The 14,281-nt window shown below is 40.8% G+C and overlaps 1 protein-coding gene and 1 pseudogene across 1 annotated transcript; both read left to right on the forward strand.

Moving 5' to 3' along the window:
- Positions 1 to 5,083: 5,083 nt before the first annotated feature.
- On the forward strand, positions 5,084 to 6,299 carry LOC148872637 (polygalacturonase inhibitor-like; annotated as a pseudogene).
- A 4,186-nt stretch (positions 6,300 to 10,485) lies between these two features.
- On the forward strand, positions 10,486 to 11,251 carry LOC148872638 (uncharacterized). The gene is made up of 2 exons (XM_088970154.1): positions 10,486 to 10,803; positions 10,964 to 11,251. The coding sequence occupies exons 1-2, from the start codon at positions 10,486 to 10,488 to the stop codon at positions 11,249 to 11,251; spliced, it is 606 nt and encodes a 201-aa protein (XP_088826280.1).
- The last annotated feature ends 3,030 nt before the right edge of the window (positions 11,252 to 14,281 follow it).

A 14,281-nucleotide genomic window follows, 5' to 3' on the forward strand; every position in this document is an offset into this window, starting at 1 on the left:
TCCCTATTTGCTTCTAGGGTGATGCTATCCTTATGGTGGTATATCTTATTAATCGGATTCCTTCTCGGGTTCTTGATATGAAACCTCATTTTTTCCCTTCTATACCCCAATGAGGAGTTGTTCACTATTCCCCTCAAGACATTTGATTGTACCTATTTTGTTCAGCTTCTCGGTCCCCATCACTTCAAGTTTGAACCCAAGGCCTCCAAATTTCTTGGTTATGCACAAACTCAAAAGGGTTATTGTTGTTATGATCCTATCTCAGGGAAGAAGTTTGTATCCATTGATGTCACTTTCTTTGAGGAGACACCCTACTATTCTCGGGTCTCTCCTTAGGGGGAGAGTGGTGAGCGTGGAGTTTTGGGTCTTTTTCTTCAGGGGGAGTGTAGTGAGGACAGGGTTAATACTTTTGGGGCTGTTCCCTTACCTATTCCTGTTGGTGATGAGGGATGTAGTAGCGAGGGTGGTCAGAGGGATCGGGAGTTGAGAGTCTATCACAGGTGATGCAGGTAGGTTAATCCCGGTAATCAGTAGTCTCGGCCAGCTCCAACCTCTTCTGCGGCTCCAAGTCCAGATATTACAGTCCCAGGGCCCACAAAGACTCCTTCTATTATTGTTACCTCACCCTCTACAGATGACCTTGACCTTCCCATTGCCCTCCGTAAAGTAAAACGGCATTGCACCACATCTACAGCCCACTACATCTCCCAGTTTTTGTCTATAATCGCCTATCTCCCTTCTACAGGTCCTATCTCACCTCCGTTGCTGATGTCCCTATTCCGAGAACAGTGCAAGAAGCCCTATCAGTTCCAGAGTGGAGAGGTGCAATGCAAGTTGAAATGGATGCCCTGTTGAAAAATAATACCTAAGAGCTAGTTGACTTGCCCAAAGGAAAGAAACCAGTTGGATGCAGGTGGGTATTTACTGTGAAGCACAATGTGGATGGTTCCATTGAGAGGTACAAAGCTCGGCTAGTTGCAAAAGGGTTCACTCAGACTTATGGTATAGATTACTTGGAGACATTTGCCCCGATAGCCAAGATGACCACCATTCGGGTTCTATTATCTCTTGCAGCAAACTACACTTGGCCTTTGTACCAAATGGATGTTAGGAATGCCTTCCTGAATGGGGAATTGCAGGAAGAGGTTTACATGCAGTTGCCTCCCAGATTCTATGATACAGAGGCAGGTAAGAAGGTCTGCCTACTCAATAAGGCATTGTATGGTTTGAAGCAGTCACCTAGAGCTTGGTTCGACAGATTCATACTAACCCTTGGGAAGTTCGGTTATGTACAGGCCCAGTCAGATCATACACTGTTCATCAAGAGGGTGGAGTCGTCACTGACACTACTTGTAGTATATGTTGATGATATTGTGGTGACAGGAAATGACAACCATGAGATTGAATCCCTCAAACAACTCCTTCATCAAGAGTTTGAGGTGAAAGATCTGGGTACACTACGGTATTTTTTGGGTATTGAGGTTGCTAGATCTAAACAGGGGATCTTTGTCTCTCAAAGGAAATATGTTTTAGATCTCTTGGCTGAAACTGGAAAACTGGGTGTCAAACCTGTAGATACACCCATTGAACAGAACCACAGGATCAGTGCAGAGAGTGGGGAGCTATTTGAAGACAAAGTTATGTTCCAATGGTTAGTGGGAAAGCTCCTATATCTATGCCTCACCCGGGTAGATATCAGTTATGCCGTTAGTGTTGTCAGACAATACATGCATTCTCCTAGAACTACGCACCTTCTAGCAGTAGAAAGAATACTAGCATACTTGAAGAGATGCCCGGGTAGAGGTATACTGTTCAAGAACAATGACCACATGAAGGTGGAAGTCTATACGAATGCTAATTGGGTTGGGAGTGTTGATGATAGAATGTCTACCTCTGGATATTGTGCTCTTGTGGGAGGTAACCTAGTCTCTTGGAGGAGTAAGAAGCAGAGTGTTGTCTCCCGATCCAGTGCTGAAGCTGAGTACAAGTCAATGGCTAATGGAGTGGCTGAAATTTTTTGGATGAGATCACTACTTGAGGAGTTGGGTATTGAGTATGAGAAGCCCCTGATGTTGTATTGTGATAATCAAGCGGCTATTAATATAGCACACAACCCAGTGCAGCATGACAGGACCAAACATATTGAAGTTGATCAACACTTTGTACGAGAGAGGGTCTCATCACAAGAAGTGTGTCTCCCATACATCACCTCCAATATGCAGCTGGTAGATATCCTCACCAAAGTTGTACCACAGAAGAAGCTAGAGGCAGATCTATCCAAGTTGGGAATGATAAACATTTATTCCCAACTTGAGGGGGAGTGTAGAGAACACTGATGTGGGCCTCACAGCTACGGTCTCATTGTGTTCGTAGGGTAGAAGATGTTCTAGTCTGCCTAGGATTAGCTATTGGTCATTTAGTTGTTTCAGTTGTTATTTATTTCAGTCTTATTTTCTGCTCTATTTGTTATGTAAAGACTAAGGGAAAATCTGTCATTTCCATGTAATGAGCATAACCTATAAATATTAATTAAAGTGGCGGCGACAGAACATTAAGCTTCTACTCCTCCTTTCAACTCTTGTGTTCTACTGCTTCTCCTCCCTCTTCCTCTTCTTTCCTCTTACCTTTCTTCTTATTTTCGATCCTGAAATCCATTAGGGTTCAAGACTGATAATAGTCCTGAACTTCTACTCCTACTAAATCCCCCAACCCACTACCAAGCTACAGCCCCCCCCCCCCATGCAAACACATGGCCCTCATTTTTTTGGAAAGTTAGACATGTGACATTTTCTGAGAAGTTGCTATTAAATCCCACAACCCATAATTCATAACCACTTTTGCCTACATTCTATTAATCTTAGTTAATCATTAACTCTTTACTTATCATAACAAAAAAAAAACTATCCATATTCTAATAATTTTTGAAAAGCTATTTTTTGAAATAAATATTTATTGAAAGTTTAAAAATTATTTAAAATATTAATAAATATAAATTTAACATTATTGATTCCATAAATATAAATTTAACATTACTGATTCCTCGTACTTACTACGGGGTCATTCACTAGTAACAGATGAATGTGATAAAAACTGAAAAAACTTCTAAATAGAAATGAACACCCAGGATTAAATCAAATAACCAAGAAAATAAGAAGAGAAGTTACCCAACTGAGGAGGGACAATGTGTATTGCTTATATATTTATGGGTTGTTTGACATAGATACAAAAATATGGGGATAGGTATTTGTATTGAATTCTTTTAAAAAACCATTCAACCTAAAATCATTAGTTGTTAGGTGATGCCTTATGCTGAAATTTAATTAATTATAATGGAAGAGATGAGGATCAAATACTAGATCATTTGATAAAAAAAGGCTTTGATACCATCTTAAAGAACCATTCAACTTAAAAACTTAACTTGTTTAATGAGATCCCTTAATAGTATTTATTCTCTAAGTAAGAAATTGCTTTGAAAAAATGTAAGGGAAAATTACAGATCCCCCTCCCCCATTTTCATTTGCCAAAAATCCACCCTAAACTTTCAAATTCTAGTTTTACCACAAAAAAAAAAGGAAAGAAACTTTCAATTCTAGCACCTTGTTCCTTCATTAGCAATTTGTCACTTAACTTTAACTTCAGAGATGATTGTCATGTGCATTTTTCTAAATTTCTAAAACATTAAACCACCCTTTTATCATTGAGAACATTTTGCAAAAAAAAATCATGAAATACAATAAAAAATAGAAAATAGAGAAAAATTAAGAGATTGCATAAAAATACATTAAATACAAATAAATAAAGAAGAAAAGTGGAAAATATAGAAAAAAAAAGAAAATGAAAAATACACTAGATTTTGCAAAAAACAATCTAAAAATGAAAAAGGAGTTCCCATGCATTAATATACCTATTTTCATTATTTATAATATTTTCTTATCTCAGTCAGTATCCATCAAATTTTGAATGGGCATTTTAGTTCTTTTACTATTACAGTCAACCCAAGATGCTTAGTAATAGGGATGTTCACGAGTTGGGTTGGGTCGGTTTACTGAGATTTTTCCAACCGACCCGACATGGTCGGGTTACCTAAAATTGAAACCGAAACCGACCCTGTGTTAAGCCAAACCAACCTGGTCGGTTTGAATCGGGTTGGGTCGGTTTGGGTCGATTTCGGCTCTAAATTCAACCATGCTTGAGAGTCAAATTGTATTAGAGGTTGTGCTTGAGTTGAGGTGCTAAGGGGAGGGGGGGGGGGGCAGACCAAGTTAGAATAGAAGTTATCAAGAAAATAGAAAGTCAAACTGTATTAGAGAAAGAAGACTGAAATTTGTATATTTTAAGAAACTTTCTAATCTAAGTAAAAAATGACACCTATTTATAATTGTAATTGGTTGCCTATTTGGTGTAAAAGACCATAGAAATTAGGATCCTTTGATTCTTTTCTTTAAACTTTTCTAAAAATAATTCCTTGTCTAGTTGTCTTATAATACTTGCCATTAATGTAATTCCTAACTAGAAGACTAGAAATTAAGTAATGTTGTAAGTGGGATAGAGACAACTTAGTTAAATAGGAACTAAGTAGGTTGTAACTACTAACTAGGAACTAACTACTAACTACTAAGTCGGTTTCGGTTTTCACACATAAAAATTGAAACCGATCTGAACCATCGGTTTATAATTTTTTACAACCCGAAACCGACCAGTATTGAAGAAAACTTGGCCAACTCAGGTTGGGTCGGTCCGAGTTGATCGATTTGGTCGGGTTGGGTCTTCTTATGAGCAGCACTACTTAGTAACAATCCAATTATCAAAGTATTAGTTGAGTCTATATAAATATCCAAGAGGGCAAGAGTGAGGAGTCTGAGGGCTTGAAGCTCTTGTGCTCATAACATCAATTCGCATTTTATATGGGTTCATTCAAGTCAAGGGGCGGATTTTATTCTCTCTTTGAAATGCTTGTGGTTAATTCCGACAACGTTGAAGGCGAGGCGGAAATAAAGCTTGACTTCGATTTATACACAATCATACAAATGAAGAAGAAGACCAAGCACAAAACGACAAGGGAAGAAGGAACCTGTCTCGTTGATCACTCAAGCTCCATTTTGTTGTATTTAGTGGTATTAAAGATGATCCCCTCCATATTCTCTGTTAAATTTCAGAGAGCAGTCTGAAGACCTCTTCTGCTCTTCATCCACAAAATGGAAATTTACAGCACTGGTAGTGGCGGTTCACTCTTCGTTTTCTTCTCTTTCTTCTTTTTGTTTCATCTCCTCTCCTCCTATCTCCCGTTCTCTCCGCCTCATCCGTCCGTTGTCATCCCGCCGACCGAGCTGCACTTCTACGTATCAAGGATTCCTTTTCCCAAGAAAGTCCTGACAACTTCACGTCTTGGGATCCCAACATCAACTGCTGCAATTGGGCTTTCGTCCAATGCGACGACAAAACCAACCGAGTTAATTCTCTCACAATTCAACAAACCGGCGTTCGTCATATCCCGGCAGCCATCGGGGACTTTCCATACCTGGAAAGACTAACGTTTGAGGACTTCCCCAAACTTACCGGCTCCATCCCCGCTTCCTTTACAAAACTTCAGAACCTTAAATTGTTTCAAATATGGAACTCCGGTCTCTCCGGCCCCATCCCCGAATTCCTCAGTGAACTGAGAAACCTTGAGTACCTCGAGTTGTCCCAAAGCAAGCTTTCGGGTCCAATCCCATCTTCTCTAGCAAATCTCAGAAAACTGGCAACTCTTGTGCTCAAGTCGAACAAGCTCACGGGGCACATACCGGACTCATTCGGGAGATTCAACACCGACGTAACAGGGGGTTTCACTCGATCTATCACACAACCTGCTGTCTGGTGAGATCCCCAGATCGCTTGGACAATTGGATTACATGACGATCGACCTATCTTATAACAGACTCGTCGGTGACGCCTCCTTATTGTTCAAGGAGAATGGAGCAGCACAGTATATCTATTTGTCGAATAACGATTTCGATTTTGATCTGTCCAAGGTGAGGTTTCCACAGAATTTAACATTTCTGGTATTGACGCATAATAAGGTCCGAGGAAGCATTCCGGTAGGTGGAAACATTCAGAAGCTCGGAGTTTTCTCGTTTCTACATAATCGCTGTCTCTGTGGTCCGCCACTCCCCATCAAGTGCATGAAGTTCAGTGTGGCACTCAAAATTTCCGGTGTACTGTCTTCACCGGAGAACTCATGGCTCATGTGGTGTGGTGTTGGTTATTTCTTCTCTCTTTATAATAAACCTAACGTATTGATCGGAATCCTCTCCAGTTAAATTGTCAAATTTATTTGGAGATAAGAAAGAACCTATTGGGTTAATTGGACTTTTGGCTCAGTTTGGAAGAATTACAAATTCAAATGATAACCCACAAAACTCAAAGAGGGTTTCTTAACTGATGATTACCAACAAAACCTGCGTGGGCCGGCCCATCTAACCTAGAAATTTCTAGGCTACACCTAACCAAAAACATGTTTTTTGGATTTCTATTTTAAGAAACAATCTACATTCAAATAAAACGTTTTTGATTTGTTTTTGGAACCGACAAAAAGTAAAACAATTCAAAGAGAGAACCATTTTCAATAGATGGATCAATTATGAATATTTCCAAACGGATCTTGTGGCTGATCCAATGGGAGAACCATTTTCAGTTCAGCTTTGATAGCTTGGAGTTGAGGCATGAGAATAAATTTTACATTGATGCTTGGCCAAGCCTAAGCCCAGTTGCATAGGCCCAGTCTGATACTGTTGCATTTGATGGTATCTGTGAATCCGCAGAGGTAACCTAGTATGAAATTTTATCCTTCATTTCTCTCTTCTCTCTCTCTCTCTCTCTCTCTCTCTCTAGCATGAATTTATTTTTATTAAATAAAAAATTGTATTAATTATCATAAATTAAACGAATTGCTGTGCTGTAACCGGTAGGCATGGTACTCCTCATGGTCCAGTGAATCCAAAATTGAGGTCCACTAGGACCATTAAAAAACCGTTTGCAGCCCAGTCCTACCCAAGAAATTGCCAACCCAATTTCCAGGTTGATTTTCATGCGAGTGGTTTCCTTCAATAAAACCATGCAAAATATGGAGATTTCCTACACGGCCTACCCTTTTTTGCCACGTAGATTGATGATGTGACCAATCGCAGCCATTCATTAGAAAGGAGACAATCTGGACTAGCCAGTTTTTCAATCTTATGTCCACGTCAACATTTGCCCCATCTTATTATATAGTTCCCCACATTACCAACTAACCGAAAACAGACAAACACATTCGGAAGACTAAATATTGCTAGCAACAATACATCTTCTGTGTACAAAGGTGTTAGAACTCAAATGAGTCGCTCAGAAAACCTAATGGGGTACTGCCCTTCCCTAAGAGGGCTCCATTACTTCTTTTTCATTGTGTGATTTAGAAGTGCTGCATCCAGAACAGGAATGGAAAAGGGCCACACGGCCCAATAGGCCCAGATCGGGGTATCTAGAAATTCCAAACTGGGCCCAAAGGTGATATGGGCTTGAAATATGAAGGCCCCTAAGGCCAGGAGGCGCCATTCAACCTGAAATTTTCTGTGGTTGTATCTCTACATACTACATAGTATATAATTCTTTATAGGTTACAAGACTCTTCGAATCTTTAATTCAAATACCAGATAAATTGTATTTGGAAGGATACAAATACAAATAGTTTTGTATTATTTTCTATGTATTTATACTGATATTTGTATTTGTACTACTTCCAAACGCCCCCTTCCACATCCCGGCGACCATCAGCGACCTCCCCCACCTTACAAAGCTTGCGTTTACAAACGTCAACATCACTGGCACCATCCCAGACTCCTTCACCCGATTGAAGAACCTAGAAATTCTCAAGATATTTGGAACTAGTATCTCCGCCCCCATCTGACACAACGTAGAAGCAATAAACCGGGCTGGCTATGCAAGCACCGGGCGAACGCAAGGCTTCGTAGTGAAGCCGAAGAGAATTATACGCGATTCTCTAGAGGAGGGAGAAAAGTTGGCGAGAAAAACTTGAATGTCTATTAGCTTGGAAAGAACTGTATTTATAATACGTCTAGAAAATTGTAGAGAAACTAGGAAAGAAAATTGTAGATGATCTAAACAACTAATCTTCTAGCTAGGATCGAAGTTTTCTTGGAGGTTGCCTCGATCTCCACCGTCCGATCTCCCTAGATCGATCCATGCATGGATTATCCTTTCTTCTTAGAAGTATCTTGAATTATCTAGAATCTTGGATCTTGGATCTTGGGATTATCCTTATCCTGCATGTGACTCTTATCTCATGAATTTCCACCTATATGAGGAGATGGGCCTTGAGATGGGCCTCCATCATTCTCTCCCACTTGAAAAGAACTCGACCCCGAGTCATGACTAGGATATGCAAGTGTCGTCTCGGGCAGGTATCGGTGAAAATCAGCAATGTTAAATGTCTTAGAGATATCCATGTGATCTGGCAAGTCCATGACATAAGCATTGTCGTTGATTTTCTTCATGATCTTGTATGGACCATACTTCCGCAGATGTAGCTTGTTATACTTTCCCACGGGAATCCGTTCTCTCCTCAAGAACACCATAACTTCATTACCGACGTCAAATACTTGATGTCGGCGATGCTTGTCTGCCGCCATCTTGTATTTTGCGTTGGTTTGCTCTAGTTTCTGCCTTACGGTGTCTTGGACAGACTGGATCTACTCTGCCAGCTGTTATGCCAAGGCACTGGGTACTCTGGGTAGCTTCACTAAGTCCAGTGCATGATTAGGAACCTTCATATAGACAATGGAGAACAGGGATCTACCTGTAGAGCTGTGGACTGCATTATTGTAGGTGAACTCGGCTTGTGCTATGGCAAAATCCCACTACTTCGGTCTCTCCCTATAGATACTGCGAATCAAATTTCCAAGGGTCCGATTCACCACTTCTATCTGTCCGTCCGTTTGTGGATGATCACTGGACCTATGCCCAACTTCATTGCACTTAAAGCATTTAAAAGGTGCAGATTTTGCATAGGGATTACTGGGTTTAGGAGGGTTGGAAGGGTTACCTCGAGTATTTCCTCCGGCTATGGCCTTACTGGCGTTAGCTGTACTTGCCAAGTGAGAAGGCTATATTCCTGGGACTGAATGTTCTTATCGACAGTTGTCAGTCTGTTGTCGCTCCCACTGTACTGGCAGTAATTATCACCTTCGATCTTCTCTTGGAACATTAATTCAGCCTTCAAGGCTAGGTTCCTTGCTTCCTGTACACTAAGAACCATCTGGACGCCAAATTTGTCTCTGATAGCTGGTCTCAAACCGCTCAAATAACGGGCTGCCTGCTGGTTATCACTTTCAGATAGCTGATTTTGCTCAGCTAATCTTAGAAATTTAGATGTATATTCATTGACACTCCGTGAACCCTGCACACATTGTTGATATGATTCAAACATATATTATTCATAAATCTGGGGGTAAAAATCTACCTCTTATAAGTTGTTTCATGCGCCTTCAGGTTCGAATAGGACCTCTTCCTTCTCTGATCTGGGTCTCTCTCATCCTTTCCCACCAGACAGATGCGCCTCCCTTCAGTCGAAAGGCTACCAATTTCACCTTTCGTTCTTCTAGGATCTCCATGTATTCAAAGAAATGGTCGACCTCTGTGATCCAATCTAGAAGGCCCTCTATATCCAGATCCCCACTAAAAGTAGGAATGTCTACCTTGAGTTTAAATTCATCATTATTCCGACGAGGGTTGAAATTACCTGGGTTGCACCAATTTCTACCATTCCAGCCGTCGTCGGGATTGACTGGAGCAACACCGAGTTCTAGCTCAACATCATTATCGTCGTCAAGAATAGGATGCCAGGGTGCAGGATTGACGAGGGGTCTACCATGGTCGTCCCCTTCAATTGGATACGGATTCTCCCAGTTCCGTGGAACATCCTCCTGTAACAAGGTCCGTAGTTGTCCAACGATTTCTACCAACTGTTGTTCGATGTTACGTGTGGCTGTGCACTGCTCTTAGATTGCTCTCCAAACAGCTTGTAACCCCTGATCTCCGTCATGGGGTGGGTTGCGACTGCTACCGTCTGGGTTGGCCATCTGACTAGGCGAACTCCCTGTTCTGATACCACCTGACGCAGCGTAGAAGCAATAAACCGGGCTGGCTATGCTAGCACCGGGCGAACGCAAGGCTTGAATGTCTATTAGCTTGGAAAGAACTGTATTTATAATACATCTGGAAAATTGTAGAGAAACTAGGAAAGAAAATTGTAGATGATCTAAACAACTAATCTTCTAGCTAGGATCGAAGTTTTCTTGGAGGTTGCCTCGATCTCCACCGTCCGATCTCCCTGGATCGATCCATGCATGGATTATCCTTTCTTCTTGGAAGTATCTTGAATCTTGGATCTTGGATCTTGGGATTATCCTTATCCTGCATATGACTCTTATCTCATGAATTGCCGCCTATATGAGGAGATGGGCCTCCATCACCATCCCACAATTCCTCGGCCAATTAAAAAAGCTTGTCAATCTCGAGTTGTCCAGAAACCAGCTTTCCGGACCAATCCCACCCTCTCTTGGCGAGCTTAGAAGCCTCACGTACCTAATTTTGTCCGATAACCAGCTTTCTAGGTCGATCCCAAATAGCCTCCGCCAGCTTAAAAACCTTGGCTTTTTAAAATTGGGAGGCAATCAGCTTTCTGGTTCTATCTTCCCTCGCAGATCTCGAGAAAGTAAATACACTAATTCTCTCATCCAACAAACTCACCGGAAACATACCCGATTCGTTCGGGGGATTTAATCCCGACAAGATCGAATATTTCCATCTCCTCCTAAATGGCAACCTTCTACGCGGTGAGATACCCAAATCGTTAGGAAAGTTGCAATTCAGACTAATGGATGCATCGGATAACTGACTCACTCGGGACCCATCGGTATTATTCAAGGAGAATTCAACAGCTCGTGCGATCATGTTGTCCAATAACTTTCTCAGCTTTGATTTGTCGAAGGTGAGATTTCCAAAGAAATTGGACGTTTTGGAAATGGCACACAACAGGATTTGGGGGAGAATTCCCCAGCAGATCACCAAATCGGATGCCTTGAGCCGGCTAGATTTGAGTTATAATCGGTTGTGTGGCAAGATTCCGTTTGGTGGAATGATGCAGCAGCTCCCTGCTGAATCATTTTCCCATAATCGCTGTTTGTGTGGTCCGCCGCTCCCCACGTGCAAGTGATCAGCTCAATCTATCTTTCGGTGTATGAACATAGAATTAAATATATAGTAATAATAAAACTTTAATACCTACTAGTTTTCATAGTTCTGTAATATATTTTTCTCTTATACCGTTAACCTCCACACAATTGTCATCCTGTCCCGCAACTCTAACAATTTCAAACTACATAGAAGTCTAAACGAGGGGTTTCGCTCTCCTACTGTTCTACGAGGGTTTTTTTTTTTCTCTTTCTAATAAGTGTTGTTCGATAAGGATTTGATAGTTTGAATTCTGTTTATTCTTCACTCTTCAGTAGTGTTCGTTGAGATGCTTGACTCGTAAGGACTGCTAGGTGTTTGATGGGGTGATTTGGCCCGACCTCACAGCATGGGGACATGTGGGTACAACTTGGCATAAGTGACAGGCCAGCATGGCAGCTTGGCCATAACTCGGTGTATTGAACTCATCAAAGCCCAGCAATACAGCTTGGCAGACGTAGCAGCTCACCGAGAAGAAAGATCTAGCATACTCAGAATTCTCCCTAAGGGAGGAGGACTTCCGAGCTCCTCCCGAGACCTGGACTTCCCCCAATGGGCCCCAAACTCTTCCTTCCTGAAAATGGAACACCCCGGTCTACGGGAAGTACCCCGAAGTAGGGACAATTCGGGGTAGTCCCATTTACGCTCCTGCCCATATTTGCCTAAGGCTCTACTCGAGCACTCGCACCTCGGCCACCCTGGCACCCCGGTGTAGGGTAGCTCGGACCAAGGCAGCTCGGTGCAAAGTAGCTCGGCAACCTACAGAGAAGATCTACTTGACAATAGTACCTATCGAATCCGGAGGCTATGCCCACGTCTCTTGTCAAGCAGCGTTGTGCCTACCACTTCTACCAAATGTGGCACGCCTGACAAGTCCGTACCCTGCAACGACTGCCACATCCGCCACCTCGGCTCTGGCAGTAACAGCTGTGGCAGAGTCGGTTGCACCTGATTTGAGAGATCTTCAATATAAAAAGACCTCGGACCCTCGAGGAGAAAAGTATTGAAGCTAGCGCAATCAGCACTCTTAGTTTTCTCTCTACATTTTCCTTGAGTCTTCTCAGAATTCTAACTTAAGCATCGGAGTGTTCCCGCCGGAAGAGCTACCCGAGAATTCTTCACGTTCCTATTCGTCTCAGGTGCCGTCAGTCACAGCTAAGAGCCAGGTTCCAACCAGTTAAGAGTGCCCGGATCGCACAGCATCACATTCCATTCCTATCTGAACTAAAGGGACTATGAGAATAGCCCATTTCCATTATGATTCTGACTACCAATCAAATGGACCCTTAGATTTTTCATGATGGCATTAATAAAAGGAAGTTTTCTACCTTTTGAAAAATGAAACCAATTTTTGAGTTATGAATAATGAAAGCACAATGTGTCTCATCTCATTACTAGACTTCTCCAACCACCTCTCCTAATGAATTGTAAAGATTTTGTTGAAACCTATTTAGTGGTGGTCTTCATTAGAATTATCAAAGTCATTGCTTAAAAAATAAGAAGGGAAAATCTCTTAAAATACCCTAAAGTTTTAAGAAATTAACTCTACTCCTATTGTTTACAAGTTACCTTAAGGTACCCTCCAAGTTTTTTTTGACAATTGACTAAATCTTCCACTACCATCGATGGACCGAGTGAAGACGTTCAATCGCTGCCCCATCTTCTATTTCTCTTCCTCTCTCCTCTTTTCCTTCTCTCTTATTTCTTTCTCTCATCCACCTTGCAACGGTAATAAGTTGAATACTTGAATACTTTTGAAGGAGAGAATTGATCGTCGGAATGGACTAATGTGTTTCAATACCAATGCACCAATGCTGGGAAGACTTGGTTTGGATAGAGTATAAAAGCAAATATAGAGTGCAAAACCTTGTATTTGAGGCTTAGTTTGAAAGGAGTACAAATACAAATCGAGTCTGAATATAGAAGGAATACAAATACAAATATGAAAAATGTAAAACCTTGTATTTTGTATAAATTTATACTATACATATTTGTATTTATGCTCCTTCCAAATTCAACATAAAATTTTACACAATATTTTTACCAATGGTAGTTCCTTAGTTCGATCGATATAAACGGTAGGGGTGTTCAAATTAAATGTCAAACCGGCCCGATCCAATTCAAGTTGGTTGGTTTTTCAAAATCATTGATTGATTTTGTTTTGTATGAAAAAATAAACCAATAATTCAGTTTGATTTCGATTTTCATTATAAAAACCGAAGTCAAACCGAACCAATTTTGCATAAAAATCAGTTTTACATAAAAAAAAAAATTAAGAGATTTAAATATATATTTTGATTTTACATAAAAACTAAAAAAATAAACTTAAATATAAATATAGATATTTAAATAAAGATATTTTAATTTATAATATAGATATAAACTAACTGAACCGATAAACATACTCTTAATGTTTGAATCGATTTTGTTTCATGGTCAGTCGACTTCAGTTTAGTCAATAAAAAAACCGACTACCCAACTACCCAACCCGTAAACACCCCGAAAAGAAGAATCGGATCACCTCCTATCAAAATAAGTTAAACACCCTACAGATTACAACATCTACACCAATTCATTAATCTCGTAGACATTTGACAAACTGGATCATAATCCATTTCCTTTATTATCTCCAGGACAAAATGTATTTCATCGTTATCCCTTCAAGGAAAAAAGTTTCATCCCAACATAACATAAAAGAATCCCACGTGTCGCGGATTCGTACTAGTCAATACATACAAGACAGGAAGCCACCTTTGCACACAGAGAACGACTTTGATTGGTTAATGTCGCCAAATCATAGACAGTCGCCATAGCCAAAGTGAACTCAACCACTCTATGATCAGTAGCACACACAGAGAGAGACAGATGAAAAGAAAACAAAAACAGGTGGAGCACATCTTGCTTGACTATTACCCGATGGAATCGAACCACGTACTCTACACCAACATTGTTTACAGCATCTATCTATAAATTCAACACTCCACTCCTCCATATTCCCTCAAACTCAACACCC

The sequence above is a fragment of the Nelumbo lutea genome, chromosome 2 (genome assembly GCF_056320005.1).
Source record: "Nelumbo lutea isolate HS-2025 chromosome 2, American lotus-T2T, whole genome shotgun sequence".
NCBI lineage: Eukaryota > Viridiplantae > Streptophyta > Magnoliopsida > Proteales > Nelumbonaceae > Nelumbo > Nelumbo lutea.